Genomic DNA, 12,083 nt, shown 5'->3' on the forward strand with positions numbered 1-12,083 from the left:
GGATCAGGAAGTGCCTCCCAGTGCAAACTACTAACAAGTCTCCTTGAGTGACAACATTTTCTTTCTGTGATTTTTTTCCCCTTTAGGCTGTGCATATTAAGCCACCTCAAGTCTGTGTGTGCTAGTTGTTTATTATGAACAGCCAGAATTTTACTGAATTACAACACAGCTTTAAAAATGTAAAATTTATACAGAAAATTTGCACAATAATATCTATGAATATTTACACTATAATCCTCCAGTAAGTACCACCTTACCATCTGCCTCGCTATCCTTTTTTCCCCACTTTGCTATGGAGCTTAGATTTGCAAATATCTATTAAGCAGACAGGCTAAAAGCACCACATGCAACATGATACTGTTGCAAAAGCTGTCAATTTAACTCAAGTGGGGTAATTCCCCATTGTTTTTCTTGGCTTTCACAAACACAAAAGCTTTCTTTTACTGAAATAAGACTGATGACTAAATGAGGGTATTCTGTGATTCTAATTAATTTTTTTTTCAAATGCAGAGCCTGAAAGAGTGATATCCACTATTCACTGGTATGAGAAAACGATATAAAAAGGGAGATGGGTGACATTCTGTACAAAAACCTTTTAAAAAAGTGACCTCTGCTGTTCAGCATTATTTATTTCATTAAAACCCCTTGTATAAGCACTGCGTCTGCTCAAATAGGTTTTCATTATGTTCACAGCACAGCAACCTACAGAAGAGGAATGAACCTGCACAACATCAGTTTTTTCAGACTGACAGATGAAGTTAATAAGGTTTTCAGGGGGCTTCCCCTGCTCAGAAGGGCGGGAAGCACTGGGTTCTCAGTGTCACAATGGAACACACAGGCTGCAATCTGTGGCCCATGTAAGAGTTCAAGCTTGGTGTGATGGGCCAGTTCAGGCACACCCCTTCCCATTCCCACAGCAACAGACTTCAGGAGCTCAACTTCTCCCTACAGCTCCCTTCCTTTGCTGCCTTCACCCACTCCCACCTCTAAGCTTACACTGGATCCTACAGGACCAAGTCTTTACCTTTCTTTTAGCCCCTCTGCTGCCACTACTGGCTCCACAGGACTTCAATCAAAGGGAATAGCTGCTCATTTAGCCTTTGCTTGAGCCTTTCAGCCCCTGGAGGAGAAAACTCAAAGCGGCTAAAAGAACAAGTGAGACAATCAAGAAAGTACTCACAAGGAGCACACGTGGGCCAGCAGCAAGGCTAAGGGAGAGAATCCAGCAAAGTAACCACATGAATGTAGTAACTCAAAAAAAGCAACTCATCTTAGCGTTTGTAAGAATATATCTGCAGTCATACAAGTATCTCACTGAGTGCTTTTCTCCTTACCGCAACAACCAAATTCACACACCTCACAGAACGAGTCTGACACTTCACTCAAGGTTTCACAGTCGCAACACACAGCATTAGTAGATGTGCATTTCTGCTTTGCATTTTTTAAAAAAGGCAAATTCTTCATAAAGCATTTCATAGCATGGCTAAGAAAGACCAGCACTCGACACTCTAGGCCAGCGCAGAGCTGTGAAGGTACGTGCCTGTTCTTCATCAGACGCACTTCCCTCTTGCGCGCGGCCTCCTCTGCCGGCTGGGTGGGCAGCGCGGGCGAGGACGCCATGACCACTCCTGGAGCGATGGTGCTGGTCGGGGCCGTGCGGATCTGGTAGGTCTGCACGTCTCCTGAGGCAGCTGCAGGGACACACAGGAATGGGACATCAGTGTGGTGACAGCACTGTCACGCATGCTGTGGAGAGCATCTACTCACCTCTCTAGCCTGTCCTCTCCCTGACACAGCCATCCCTCTGCGACCCAGCCATCTCTCTAAGCATGCAGCCTAGGCCACAGCTCAGCAGGGACAGCCATCATCTGGGTCACCACTGCCACCTCAGGCTCCCTTTATTCATATATGCAAGGTTTTGGGCATTCCTGCTGGAGAAGTCTTCACTTGTGCTTGGTAACTTGATTAGTCTTGCAGTTTAGCTGTGCTTCTTTCTCCCTTATTACATTTTTTGTACTGCCCTGGTTTTTGGGCAATTCTAGCATTTTTCTAGAGAAGGATGGGGGTCACTATTTCTAGCTATGCTCCAAACATCTGCCTGGAAAAGGAAGAACTGCAGGTGTAAGTATCTAACATAAAAAAAAGGTGTAAAAATGCAGCATGTACTCCCACAAGCGATGAACAGTGCACTCTGTTGCTTCTCTAGAATGAGCAAGGCCTTGGCTTTTTTTTTACTTTATTAATTTTAATCTTAGGAATGTGTTAATTTTGCCTGAGCTCACAAAAAACCACAATACCACCTAAAGAAATCATATGTCCTTAAGACCACAAAAACCCAAAGATCAATTCAACAACAGTACCCTTCTCTGCTATGCATTTTTACTGATGCCTGGTAAACTCTTCACTGGATAGCTTTCAAATCAACTACTTCACAGTCACAGAAGCAGGGGTGCACTTTTGCTATTTTCAATGAAAATTTTGTAATAATCCTCAATTTTTAATAAACCAAAGTATGTATTTTGATACAACAGGTCCCCATAACTTACTCTAAGTGCAAGTAGCTCTGCCAAGTTGCGGGCTAGACCAAACGATCACTTAAGGCACTCTCCTAAATTGTTCTGCGATTCCAAGACTCACTGATTGAGTCACTCACTCAATGACTACTTACAAAAGTCACAGTAGGAAGAAATTATGAAAAAAGGGGAAAATTACTAATAAATTAAAGTGTCCCTTTAGAAACAATCAAACATCCTTCTCTCCTGTCTTTAATGTTTGCTTGAGATTTCCTATTGTTACGCATATGGGAGAACTCAGAACTCTAAAGTGGTATTAGTTTTTGCAGAAAATAAATAAATTATATAAATATATATATATATATATATATATAAATATAAATAAAAAGAAAATAAAAAAAAATGCATGGACAAAATGCAGGCATGGAAAAGCAAAAATAAATATATTAAACCTCAAATATCCACAGTTTTACCAATCTAAAGGGAAAGGCTCAAAAATATATGACAAACAGCTTTGTCCAGAATTTCAGTAATTTTATGGATTTATCTATGCCAAAGCTGTTAATTCTGTTTCCAGACACATTTGAAGGAGTCAGGCTGGCAACTTATACCTGCACAGAGAAAATGTTACACAGAATGAGTGGCTGTGAGGTTTCTCACCTTGTACAACAACTTGGTTGCTGGGTACAAGTATCTGCTGTCCGTCTGTGGTCTGTGCATATTGTAAAATGGTGGTGCCAGGCTGGGTTGCAGCTGCATTGGTCATTGTCAATGTCTGGAGACCTTGTACTCCATCTGTGCCATTGTTAGACAACTGGATTGCTCCTCCTTGGGTGATGGCAACTGCAGACCAAAAAAATCAACCCAGCATTTAAGACACTAATTCACTCATTAACTTATAGTATTAAACCTAGGTATGGAAGAATACTGATCTAAGCTAAATCCTTTGAACCCTTACACACCCCCAAATCAGACACATGGCTTCAATGTACGTGAAAGAAATCATCCTTTGAAAGGTAAGTTTTCAAATGTTTGTGAGGGCCAAAACCCACAGCTAAAATACAGATTAGTTTCTCTAATAAAACAGAATTACATGGAAGAGCTACAACCCACCCCCAGGGAATACTTTTTAATTTAAGATTTTCTTCTTGGTTGGTTTAGGTATTTTTCTCAGTCCTTAGTTTTTCTTGTCATCTGAAATTCCTCTCATCTTCTGCACTTTATGCCCTTCAGTCTCCTCTGCTGCTAGTGCTATCCATCTTGTGCTTCACTTTCTTTTTTAATTTGGCTTTTTTTTCCCTTCTGATTGTGTCCCCCCTTCTCCACAACTTCTTCAGACCCTTACTAGCTGTTTTATCATTCATAAAGGTACAGTTTGGTGCAGGCAGTCTTAACTTTGCTGGTTTTTTTCGTTTCTTTCCCCCAGTCCTGTCATGCAGGTATACTGGGACATCACCCCTTTTGAGTCACAGAGTTCCACTATGTTCCTATATACAGACACACCAAAACCTCAAGTGTCTGCACACACAGTTACTGTACAGTTATAACAGGAATCAGAATTAACCACATCCATTTCAATAAAATTAAGCAGGGTACAAAGCAAAGGGGTTAAGGAGTAAACAGAGATACAAAATTTTACGGAGATTTTAAGAGACAGATATAAACAAGTAGTTCTTTTTCCCTTTTGTCTGTGTTGTATGTCTCCTGCTCTATGGTTAGTGTGAGACAGCATGTGTCTTATCTCTAAGGCCATATTCTCAATCATTCTTCAAGTCAAAACACTGTATCTAACACAGAAAACACAGAAATATATACTTATGACATATATTAAGATTGTTTTTTTCTAAAAATGTAACTGCAGACCATAATGTTTTTTTCTAAGGATGAGGTTACAGCTTTGTGAACAAGTGTTAATGATCCACCAAGAAAAAAAAAGAAACTTCTGAATTCCCCCATCTAGTTCCGGAAGTGAAGAAGTTTATAATAGCATTATAGTTAGTTCCTGTTTTCCCTCAGGATGCATGAGCTGCACCAAGGGGCAAGCAGTCCCAGAATGTTAATGGAGCCTTTCAAACACTTACAATAGAAATGTGTTCAAAAGGCCTGGTTAACAGTCAAAATAAAGTGATCTTTTTTTCACCTCCTGCTTTGTCCTAGTCCAAACAACAGTTACAGAAATAATAGCTCTTCATCTTCTCATCCCCGCTTACTAGCACCACTGAGAAATGCAGACTACATACTGTACTGCCCACTGCTGGTTTGGTAAATGGGAGTTGGCACCGTGACAGTGGCGATGGCAGGTGCTGCTGTTTCCTCTTCTGACTTTTCTTCTTCGATCCTTGGCACTCCTGGGGCGTCTGAGGACAAGTCATTCAAAATTTTTCTGGCAAAGACAGTGTGTTGTAGAGATTTTAATAAAAATTGGGGGAGAAAAATAGTCTATCTGATACACAAGGCTGGGGAAAACTGTGAAGTGCAGCAAGCCAGCAAGGAAAATATGAGTGGAGAATGAAAACCACAGACTATCTCCAAACTCTTATTGGAGAGGATTGCTCAAAATGCCAAGCACTGATGAGCAAGGGAGCCAGCACAGAACAGCTGTGCTTGTCAAAACCCATGATACAGCTATTACAACCCTTCCTTTCTCTTCAGAGCATGTTTCTCTCATCCATTTTTATTTGTTTCCTGCTTTCAGATATATAAATATTTGGAAAAAATAAGTCAGAACCTGTCTCCTCACTTACACTGGGTGAACTGCTCCATTTCAAAGACTATAAACACCTCAGCCAGAGAGCTGAGTACCAAAGGAGTTAGCAGGAATACTTGCAGACAGCCAGCAGTTCATAATTTAACACCTGCCTGGGAGACAATACCCAGTGCTTGAGAACAGTCTCACAGTTATGTTCACAGGTGCTCTGCCTGAGAAAGTTCATGGGTAAAGGAAAGAACAGACTGTTTCATTATTTCCATGAGCTAATTATCCAAAGTCAAAACTTTTAAAACATCACTGCTACAGGTCCTACTGAACATGACTGTAGACTGACCACAGCAGTCACTGCAATTTGCATCACTGAGATCAAACATGTCCTTCCTCAGAGGACTGTCAGGCTCCTTTCACTGCTGGCATATTCTATTATGTCACAGCAAAATGCAGTAAATGCCCTTAGGTAAAGGGCAATATTTTTTGTAACTCTCCTCCTATGTTTTCCAGTGGACTGGCAAAGGAACTCGGTGGCAAAGCAAACACAGCTGTAGACCCCAAGTTCCAAGACAACATAACTCAGACAAGCCTCCTAATGCTGTGTGGGCCAGAACAACTGTATGAAGCTATGTGGGGGGAAGAGCACTCATTCTGCTCAGCACCTGACAAACAGAGCTTTGCTGTTGCTGTTTTGACTTTGTGTGCATGCAAGAAACCCCAGCACTGGGCAACACTGTATGAATAACCACTTGCACAAATAAAAAATTTCCATCCAAAGAGTTTGCAGTCTAGGTGTTAGATCAGAAACTAGTGAATGAAACAGATGAAAAAATATGGAGACAGCTGGGATGATGAACAACAAAATCCAAGGAGATTAAAAAAAATCACTTTTAACCTCATGTCATTATTAAATCATGGTTAAAACCTACCTTTGCCATCATAAAAATGGATTTAAGGTAAAGGATAAGGTGGCAGCTTTACAAATACAGGAGCTATGAACTGATGGAATACATGATGTACTTGAGTGGCAGAATCACAGAGGAGTTTTTGTGGAAGAGGTATGGCTTTCAATGCTGTGGACATTTCTGCCCCTATCTTGTTTTGGGCCAGTTACAGCAGGTTGAGTAATGCCAGATGGGAAGTCTCTAAAGACAGCAGTGGTCTGGCTCAGCCTTTCTGAACTAACCACCACCAGCCTGGAGTCTGAGCTGCATATACAAGTTCTGCAGCTAACAAATGTTGCTGTGTCACCAGGATCTGGTTTGAAGACAGAGGCTGTGCTGTGGCACCAGTGCATGCAAGAGAGTCCATCTCAATGAGAAGTCAGCATGCACAAGCACCCTCTTCTCAGTTCTGCTGCTTGTTTACTTAGCTCTGTTTTCTCACCATATACAGCCACTCTTCCATATATAGTAAAATCAAGTGTCTTGCTGCAGAAGCAGACTGAAGGGAATCTGTGGCAGCCTTGGAGTTAACACTGCTACTCACAAATAAAAATATTTTTCCAGATCTATTATGGCTAGAAATCTTCAGCAATGATTTTCACTATCTTTGGCAGAACAGCCTTGAAGGCTGCTGGACAAGGCAGACAATCTCCCAAGTGCTAAAAAAGTACCATGGTTGAGATATGCTCAGGCCCACAGCCCAACTTCTATTTCCAAGAAAAGAAAAAAGGAGCATCTGAATTTTCTAAAGCACCAGCAACTCACAGGTCATTTAAAACCTACTGAACTCCAGAGCTGTTCCTTAATGCTATTTAGCGTATTTTAAGAAAGAAAGTGGGATTTATTACAGACACAAAAAGCTGTACAAAAGCTTAATGAATAAAGTAACATGACACACCACGTGAAGGAGAACCTCAGCTGGTTTTGCCATGAGAAAGAGACACTAGATACCTTTCACTATATTCTACTCATATACTGACTTAACTTTAAACACAAACTATTTTGCTCAAGCAGAAATTTTCTCTGAGCTATGGAACATCACAGCTTCCTTAAGTCTCATGGGAGAAAGGAATTAAGTTTGATTGCTGCTAGCATTTCAGCAATAATGAAAACCAGTAGAGTTGATTTTTTGTAGACTACAGATTACACAGAAGTCCCTTTTTGCAAAGATTCAGTGTATTTTGTATATTAAGTATTCATTAAAGCTATTTCTAAGGCATCTATCACAATGATATCTCAATTTTCTGAAATGTGGAAATTAGCATATTCTCAGCTCACTTCTCAGTTACACTTCAATTGAGTGTAACTGCTGAATTTTCTTCCTTCTCCTGCTTATCTCTTTGCATCCTATTCCACAGATATTTTCTATACTAAAATTGCAAGACACGATAGAAGAGAGATTTCAGTTAAATGGTAAATCTAAAAATAATAAAAATACAATCCCACTGCTTGTATCTCCATGTCAACACACCCATCCATCAAGAAATGCTTCTGCTTTAAGCTCCATACCTGTAGGAGGGTCGTCTGGACAGGATTTCTCTTCGTTTCTGTGAGTCTGTGACACTGTCTACTGATTCCTGTGAATCTTCACTTTCTGCTATAGTGGAGATCTGTAAATAAGAACAGCAGTCAAATTTAACAAGACACTTCCAATGCCTTCATTTTAAGGAAATGTTGATATCCTGTGAAAAACACTACAATGCAAGTGCTCTATCTAGATAATGAACAGAAAGTTACTGCCTAGTAATAGATCCACAAAGAATGACCACAGTCAGTGATCTACCCATCAGAATGATCTTTACAATTTCAATACTCCAGTAAGAAAACCTAAACATTAATATCATACAGTTTTTGCCTTCTGTGATGTTTTGTTCTCATCCATTGCAAGGAAATAAAGATTTTTTTAGTAAAATTTAGGGAGAGAATAAGTAAACGAAATTAAGGTAGCAGAAACATTTGGAAACAAACAATATAATAGTGAAAAAACATCAATTTATAAATAATGAGGTAGATTTGTTAAAGAGACATTGTCTTTTATGGGGGAAATTGCCAGGAAAATGTCATACATGAAGATATTAAAAAATAATGCAGTGCTGTAATTCTGGGTATCTGTGCTAAAAAAGCAGAATGTTTATGCAGGAAAGCTAAAATAAAATGATTGAAATTATTTTAATATTATTTTAAATTCAAAATGTGCATGACAAAATATATAAAAGCTAATTATGTTTATGTGAGAAACAGAGCTCATATCCTGATAATTTATGCACCGTAGAGAAGATTCTTAAAGGCTCAAAAATCTTTCTGGCACCCACATCTCATAACTGTCAGATAGAGGGCCTGAATAAGTCCAAGGCTGACTGTGAACTACTGGGCTCTGAATATCAAAACATGATGGATCTGCACTGAACCAGGTGAATTCCAAGAATGGCTTCATTGTCAGTCCCTTATCTTCTACCTCCAGGGTAGCAACTTGTGCACTCATCTCAAAACTGCTCACCTCTGATAGATTAAAACTCTGAACTTTTGACTGCAATGGCTGAGGATGGTAGAGCCAGCCACAAACTCAGCACTGAAGCTGAGAAGGAAAAAATAATGATTATTATCACAATGGTCTAGTTTTAATTTACACATGCCTTATTTTTAAAAATAATGCCCAGCTGAATATCTCTATCAAAAAGTCACATTACCTACTTTTTGAAATGAAACATTTTTGAGCTAATTGTTCTAACAGCAAATGAATAATGTGCAGTCCTTGTCCTGTGGTGTAGCTGCTGTACACCAAAGAATTTCTGCATTCAGTAACACCGAACTTCAAGTGGATAAAAAGCAAGTTAGAAGTTGTACAGATTTCAGACTACTTGTCTCCTATCTTCAGGCTACCTCACCATATTGCATTACCTGTCTTGCTTCAGAGAAGAGAAAATGCTAAGGCTTCACAAAGCACACAACACTCAACCTGCACATTTTAAAACTATTTCTATGTAAGGACTGTTAGTTTTATTTAAAAGAACCAGTAACATACAGAGACCTTTATTGTAAACCAATGCAAATATTTCTTACTGAGCAAAGGCTCTCATTCTAGGATAGTGGTCTTGTTAATTATGAAAATTACAGTATTAAAAAAAAATCATCTTTTTGTTCACTTGAGAATAGTATGAACTCTTACTCAATAAAAATATATGGAAATACAGGATAGAGAAAAAGCAGAGTAATACTGTAGGAAAAACCATAAAGCTGCTAAACTCACCAAACAAATTCTAGAGGGAAATGAAACTCAGCAATGTTTGAAAATGAAAAGTGGTTAAGCCAGAAAAGAAAAAAAGTCAGAGTAGCAAATACTGTACAAATTTGCAAAAACACAACCCAGGACACAAATACAGTGCAACAACAGGCCTATTTCAAAGGCCCAATTTACATTTTAGGAATTTCTTCAGTCAGTACCTGAACTGTCTGGACCTGTGGAGACTGAATAACTGATGGCTGGGCAGCCTGAATCACTCCATGCACTTGAACCGTCTGCCCATTGGGCAGCTGAACTAAGGTCACCGTGGGGGCAGAAGATGTTGCATGAGCTGCTGGCATAGATACCTGCAAAGAAGAGACAGTGAGCATAAATTAGGTTATTGCAAAATCTCCTTAGTTCAGTGTTTGTTTTTGTGAAAGAACTATGCCTTTTCTAGACCCCAGTCAGATGACCCAAATGTTTCAGCATCATATAAAACCCCCTGAACTGCCTGAGCCCAACACCTGACCTACTTCACAAAATAATCTAATGCAGAATTTCTGCAGGCTCAAACATAATTTGTAAAATCACTGACAAGAAGAAGAAAAACACAACTGCCTCTATTTTGAGGTAACCTGATACAAATACATCATTACCTTTCACTTACTTCACTTGGATACTGCTCAGACTCGGGTGTACTCCTACAGACACTGCTGAGTCAGAGGCAGAAACATATGGCAGTGGAGCTATTTTTGTTCTCACTCAGGAAAATGCAAAGAATTTGCCAGATGTAAGAACTTAACATTTTTAGGGAATCATACCTTTCACTTTCTACAGATAAAGCCATATGAGTAGCTGGCAAAGTGCATGTAAATGAGGAAAACTGACCATGTGTTCACACAGAAAAACCCCATGAGTTTGCAGCGGAAATAAGTATTTTGCAGGCAGTCACTGTGATTATTGTGTAACAGGTCAACACAAACTCTACTTTCAAGAGTTATTTCTATGAGGAACAATTGCCCATGTTTTAAACCCAACTGTTTCCCCAGGCAGACCTGCAGGCACGGCCATGCCAGCAGGGATACGCTGATGAGCTCAGCATGGCACATTGTGGCTCGGGCTCTGGGGACAGCAGTAGCCACACACAGCTGCTCAGGCCACAGTCTCACCCTGGCAGGCCACAGGAACTACTCTGGGTAGCTGAATGCCATGCACCAAGGCTGCTCCATGGCTGGGCACACACCCAGCACACCCAGAACTTCCAGCTGTCTGCTGACAGGATGCCTGGCTTAGGGGCTGGGGGCTCCTGAGGGGCTGCAGGGTGCAGCACACCCTGCCCCAGCGAGTGTCCCTCCCACACCCCCTGGCCTCAGGGAAGGACTGCAGGCAAGCCTGAGCTGCTCTGGCAGACCTCAGCCAGGCCATGGCTCGCTGACTCGCCAGCTCTCTTCTGGTCACCCAAGTCTGGAAAACCTAACAATGCTCCAGGGTTCAAGAGCATTTAAAAAATATTCAATCCACATAGCTGCAGTGCAAGAAAGGGCTGCACTGCTGTCCCACCTCATCTCAAAGTTTCCTGCTATGCACAGGATGCAGAAAGAAATCCTCTGCTGTCCCTGTGAACACGTGATTCTCAAAAAGCTGCAATAGCTCATCTCTGAATTTTCATAAACATCCATCACTTACAATGAAATCTTGTTTAACAACAAAATTAAAGGGAATTACATGCAGACCTCTCTCCTCCACAGCTGTCTCTCCCTAATCCACCAATCTGCATTTGCTTTTACCTTCCTTTTTCAGGAAAGCAGATGCAGCATTACATGGTGCTACTTAACTTGCATCTGAGAGAAACTGGGCTGAGATTAACATGAGAGCCCTTTCCTCTGACAAATTATATTCCTTTGCCAAGTGACCTTTCTCAATAATGCATGTCTGACTAAACAGTCCTTGGCAATGACAGCAAAGCTGATCAACTGGAGGCCACTGTGGCTGGATTAAGCCCACAGCAGAGTGTAACTTCCGCACATGTCTCTGACTCATACCTTGTGGAACTGGGACGAGTTTCCTTTTGCCTCTGAAAGCTACCCTGAACTCACTAAAAAATCAGCAATTAAACTAAGCTTGCAAGAGGGGTGACCTTACAAGAGATAATGGAAGAATTAAATTGGTATAATTAGTTATTTAGATTTGGCTAGGCCTCTGAGGGCACTCCCTAATGCCAATTACTGCCACTTCACTTATTAAAAATATCATAGTAACATCACACTGATGTGAACAACACAAGGAATTATGTTTAGACTGTTTTATCAACTCCACAAACTCTGCACAGGCTGGGGAAAAGCCAAGGTGCAGATAATATAGTGAATGACAACATGGTGGTTCATGTGGATTTTAACCATACTTGTATAGTGTTTTCTTACTTGGAAAATAAGTCTCATTCAAGCACTGGGGCAATTATGTCCAAGTAAAGTGCATGCTACCCACTACATACTTTTAAGTTCAGCTCCCTGGAGGTTAGTATGTTAACACATAAATGTAAAACACTCTTGATTCTCTGGACTAAACCTCAAAGCAGATCAAGTGAGCAGCAGTTAGCTGGTTTTGCAGGAGAAATAAACTACTTCCACTCAGTTCACATTGAAGTGTTATTCACACCACCTACATCCTGTGCCTAAGTTAGACAGTGAGAAAACTGCCCAAAG

At 40.5% G+C, this 12,083-nt stretch overlaps 1 protein-coding gene across 2 annotated transcripts in view; it reads right to left on the reverse strand.

Moving 5' to 3' along the window:
• The window catches only part of CREB1 (cAMP responsive element binding protein 1), a 39,814-nt gene that overhangs the window by 7,825 nt on the left and 19,906 nt on the right, over positions 1-12,083 (reverse strand). For both annotated transcript variants that reach the window (XM_059475539.1, XM_059475538.1), the window contains 5 exons: positions 9,600-9,746; positions 7,668-7,768; positions 4,754-4,896; positions 3,174-3,356; positions 1,541-1,691 (listed from right to left, as the gene is read on the reverse strand). In XM_059475539.1, coding sequence (XP_059331522.1) covers positions 1,541-1,691; positions 3,174-3,356; positions 4,754-4,896; positions 7,668-7,768; positions 9,600-9,740 — 719 coding nt within the window. In that variant the 5' untranslated portion in view covers positions 9,741-9,746. The remainder of the gene's footprint in view (positions 1-1,540; positions 1,692-3,173; positions 3,357-4,753; positions 4,897-7,667; positions 7,769-9,599; positions 9,747-12,083) is intronic.

This window comes from Ammospiza nelsoni, chromosome 7 (genome assembly GCF_027579445.1).
Source record: "Ammospiza nelsoni isolate bAmmNel1 chromosome 7, bAmmNel1.pri, whole genome shotgun sequence".
Classification (NCBI taxonomy): domain Eukaryota; kingdom Metazoa; phylum Chordata; class Aves; order Passeriformes; family Passerellidae; genus Ammospiza; species Ammospiza nelsoni.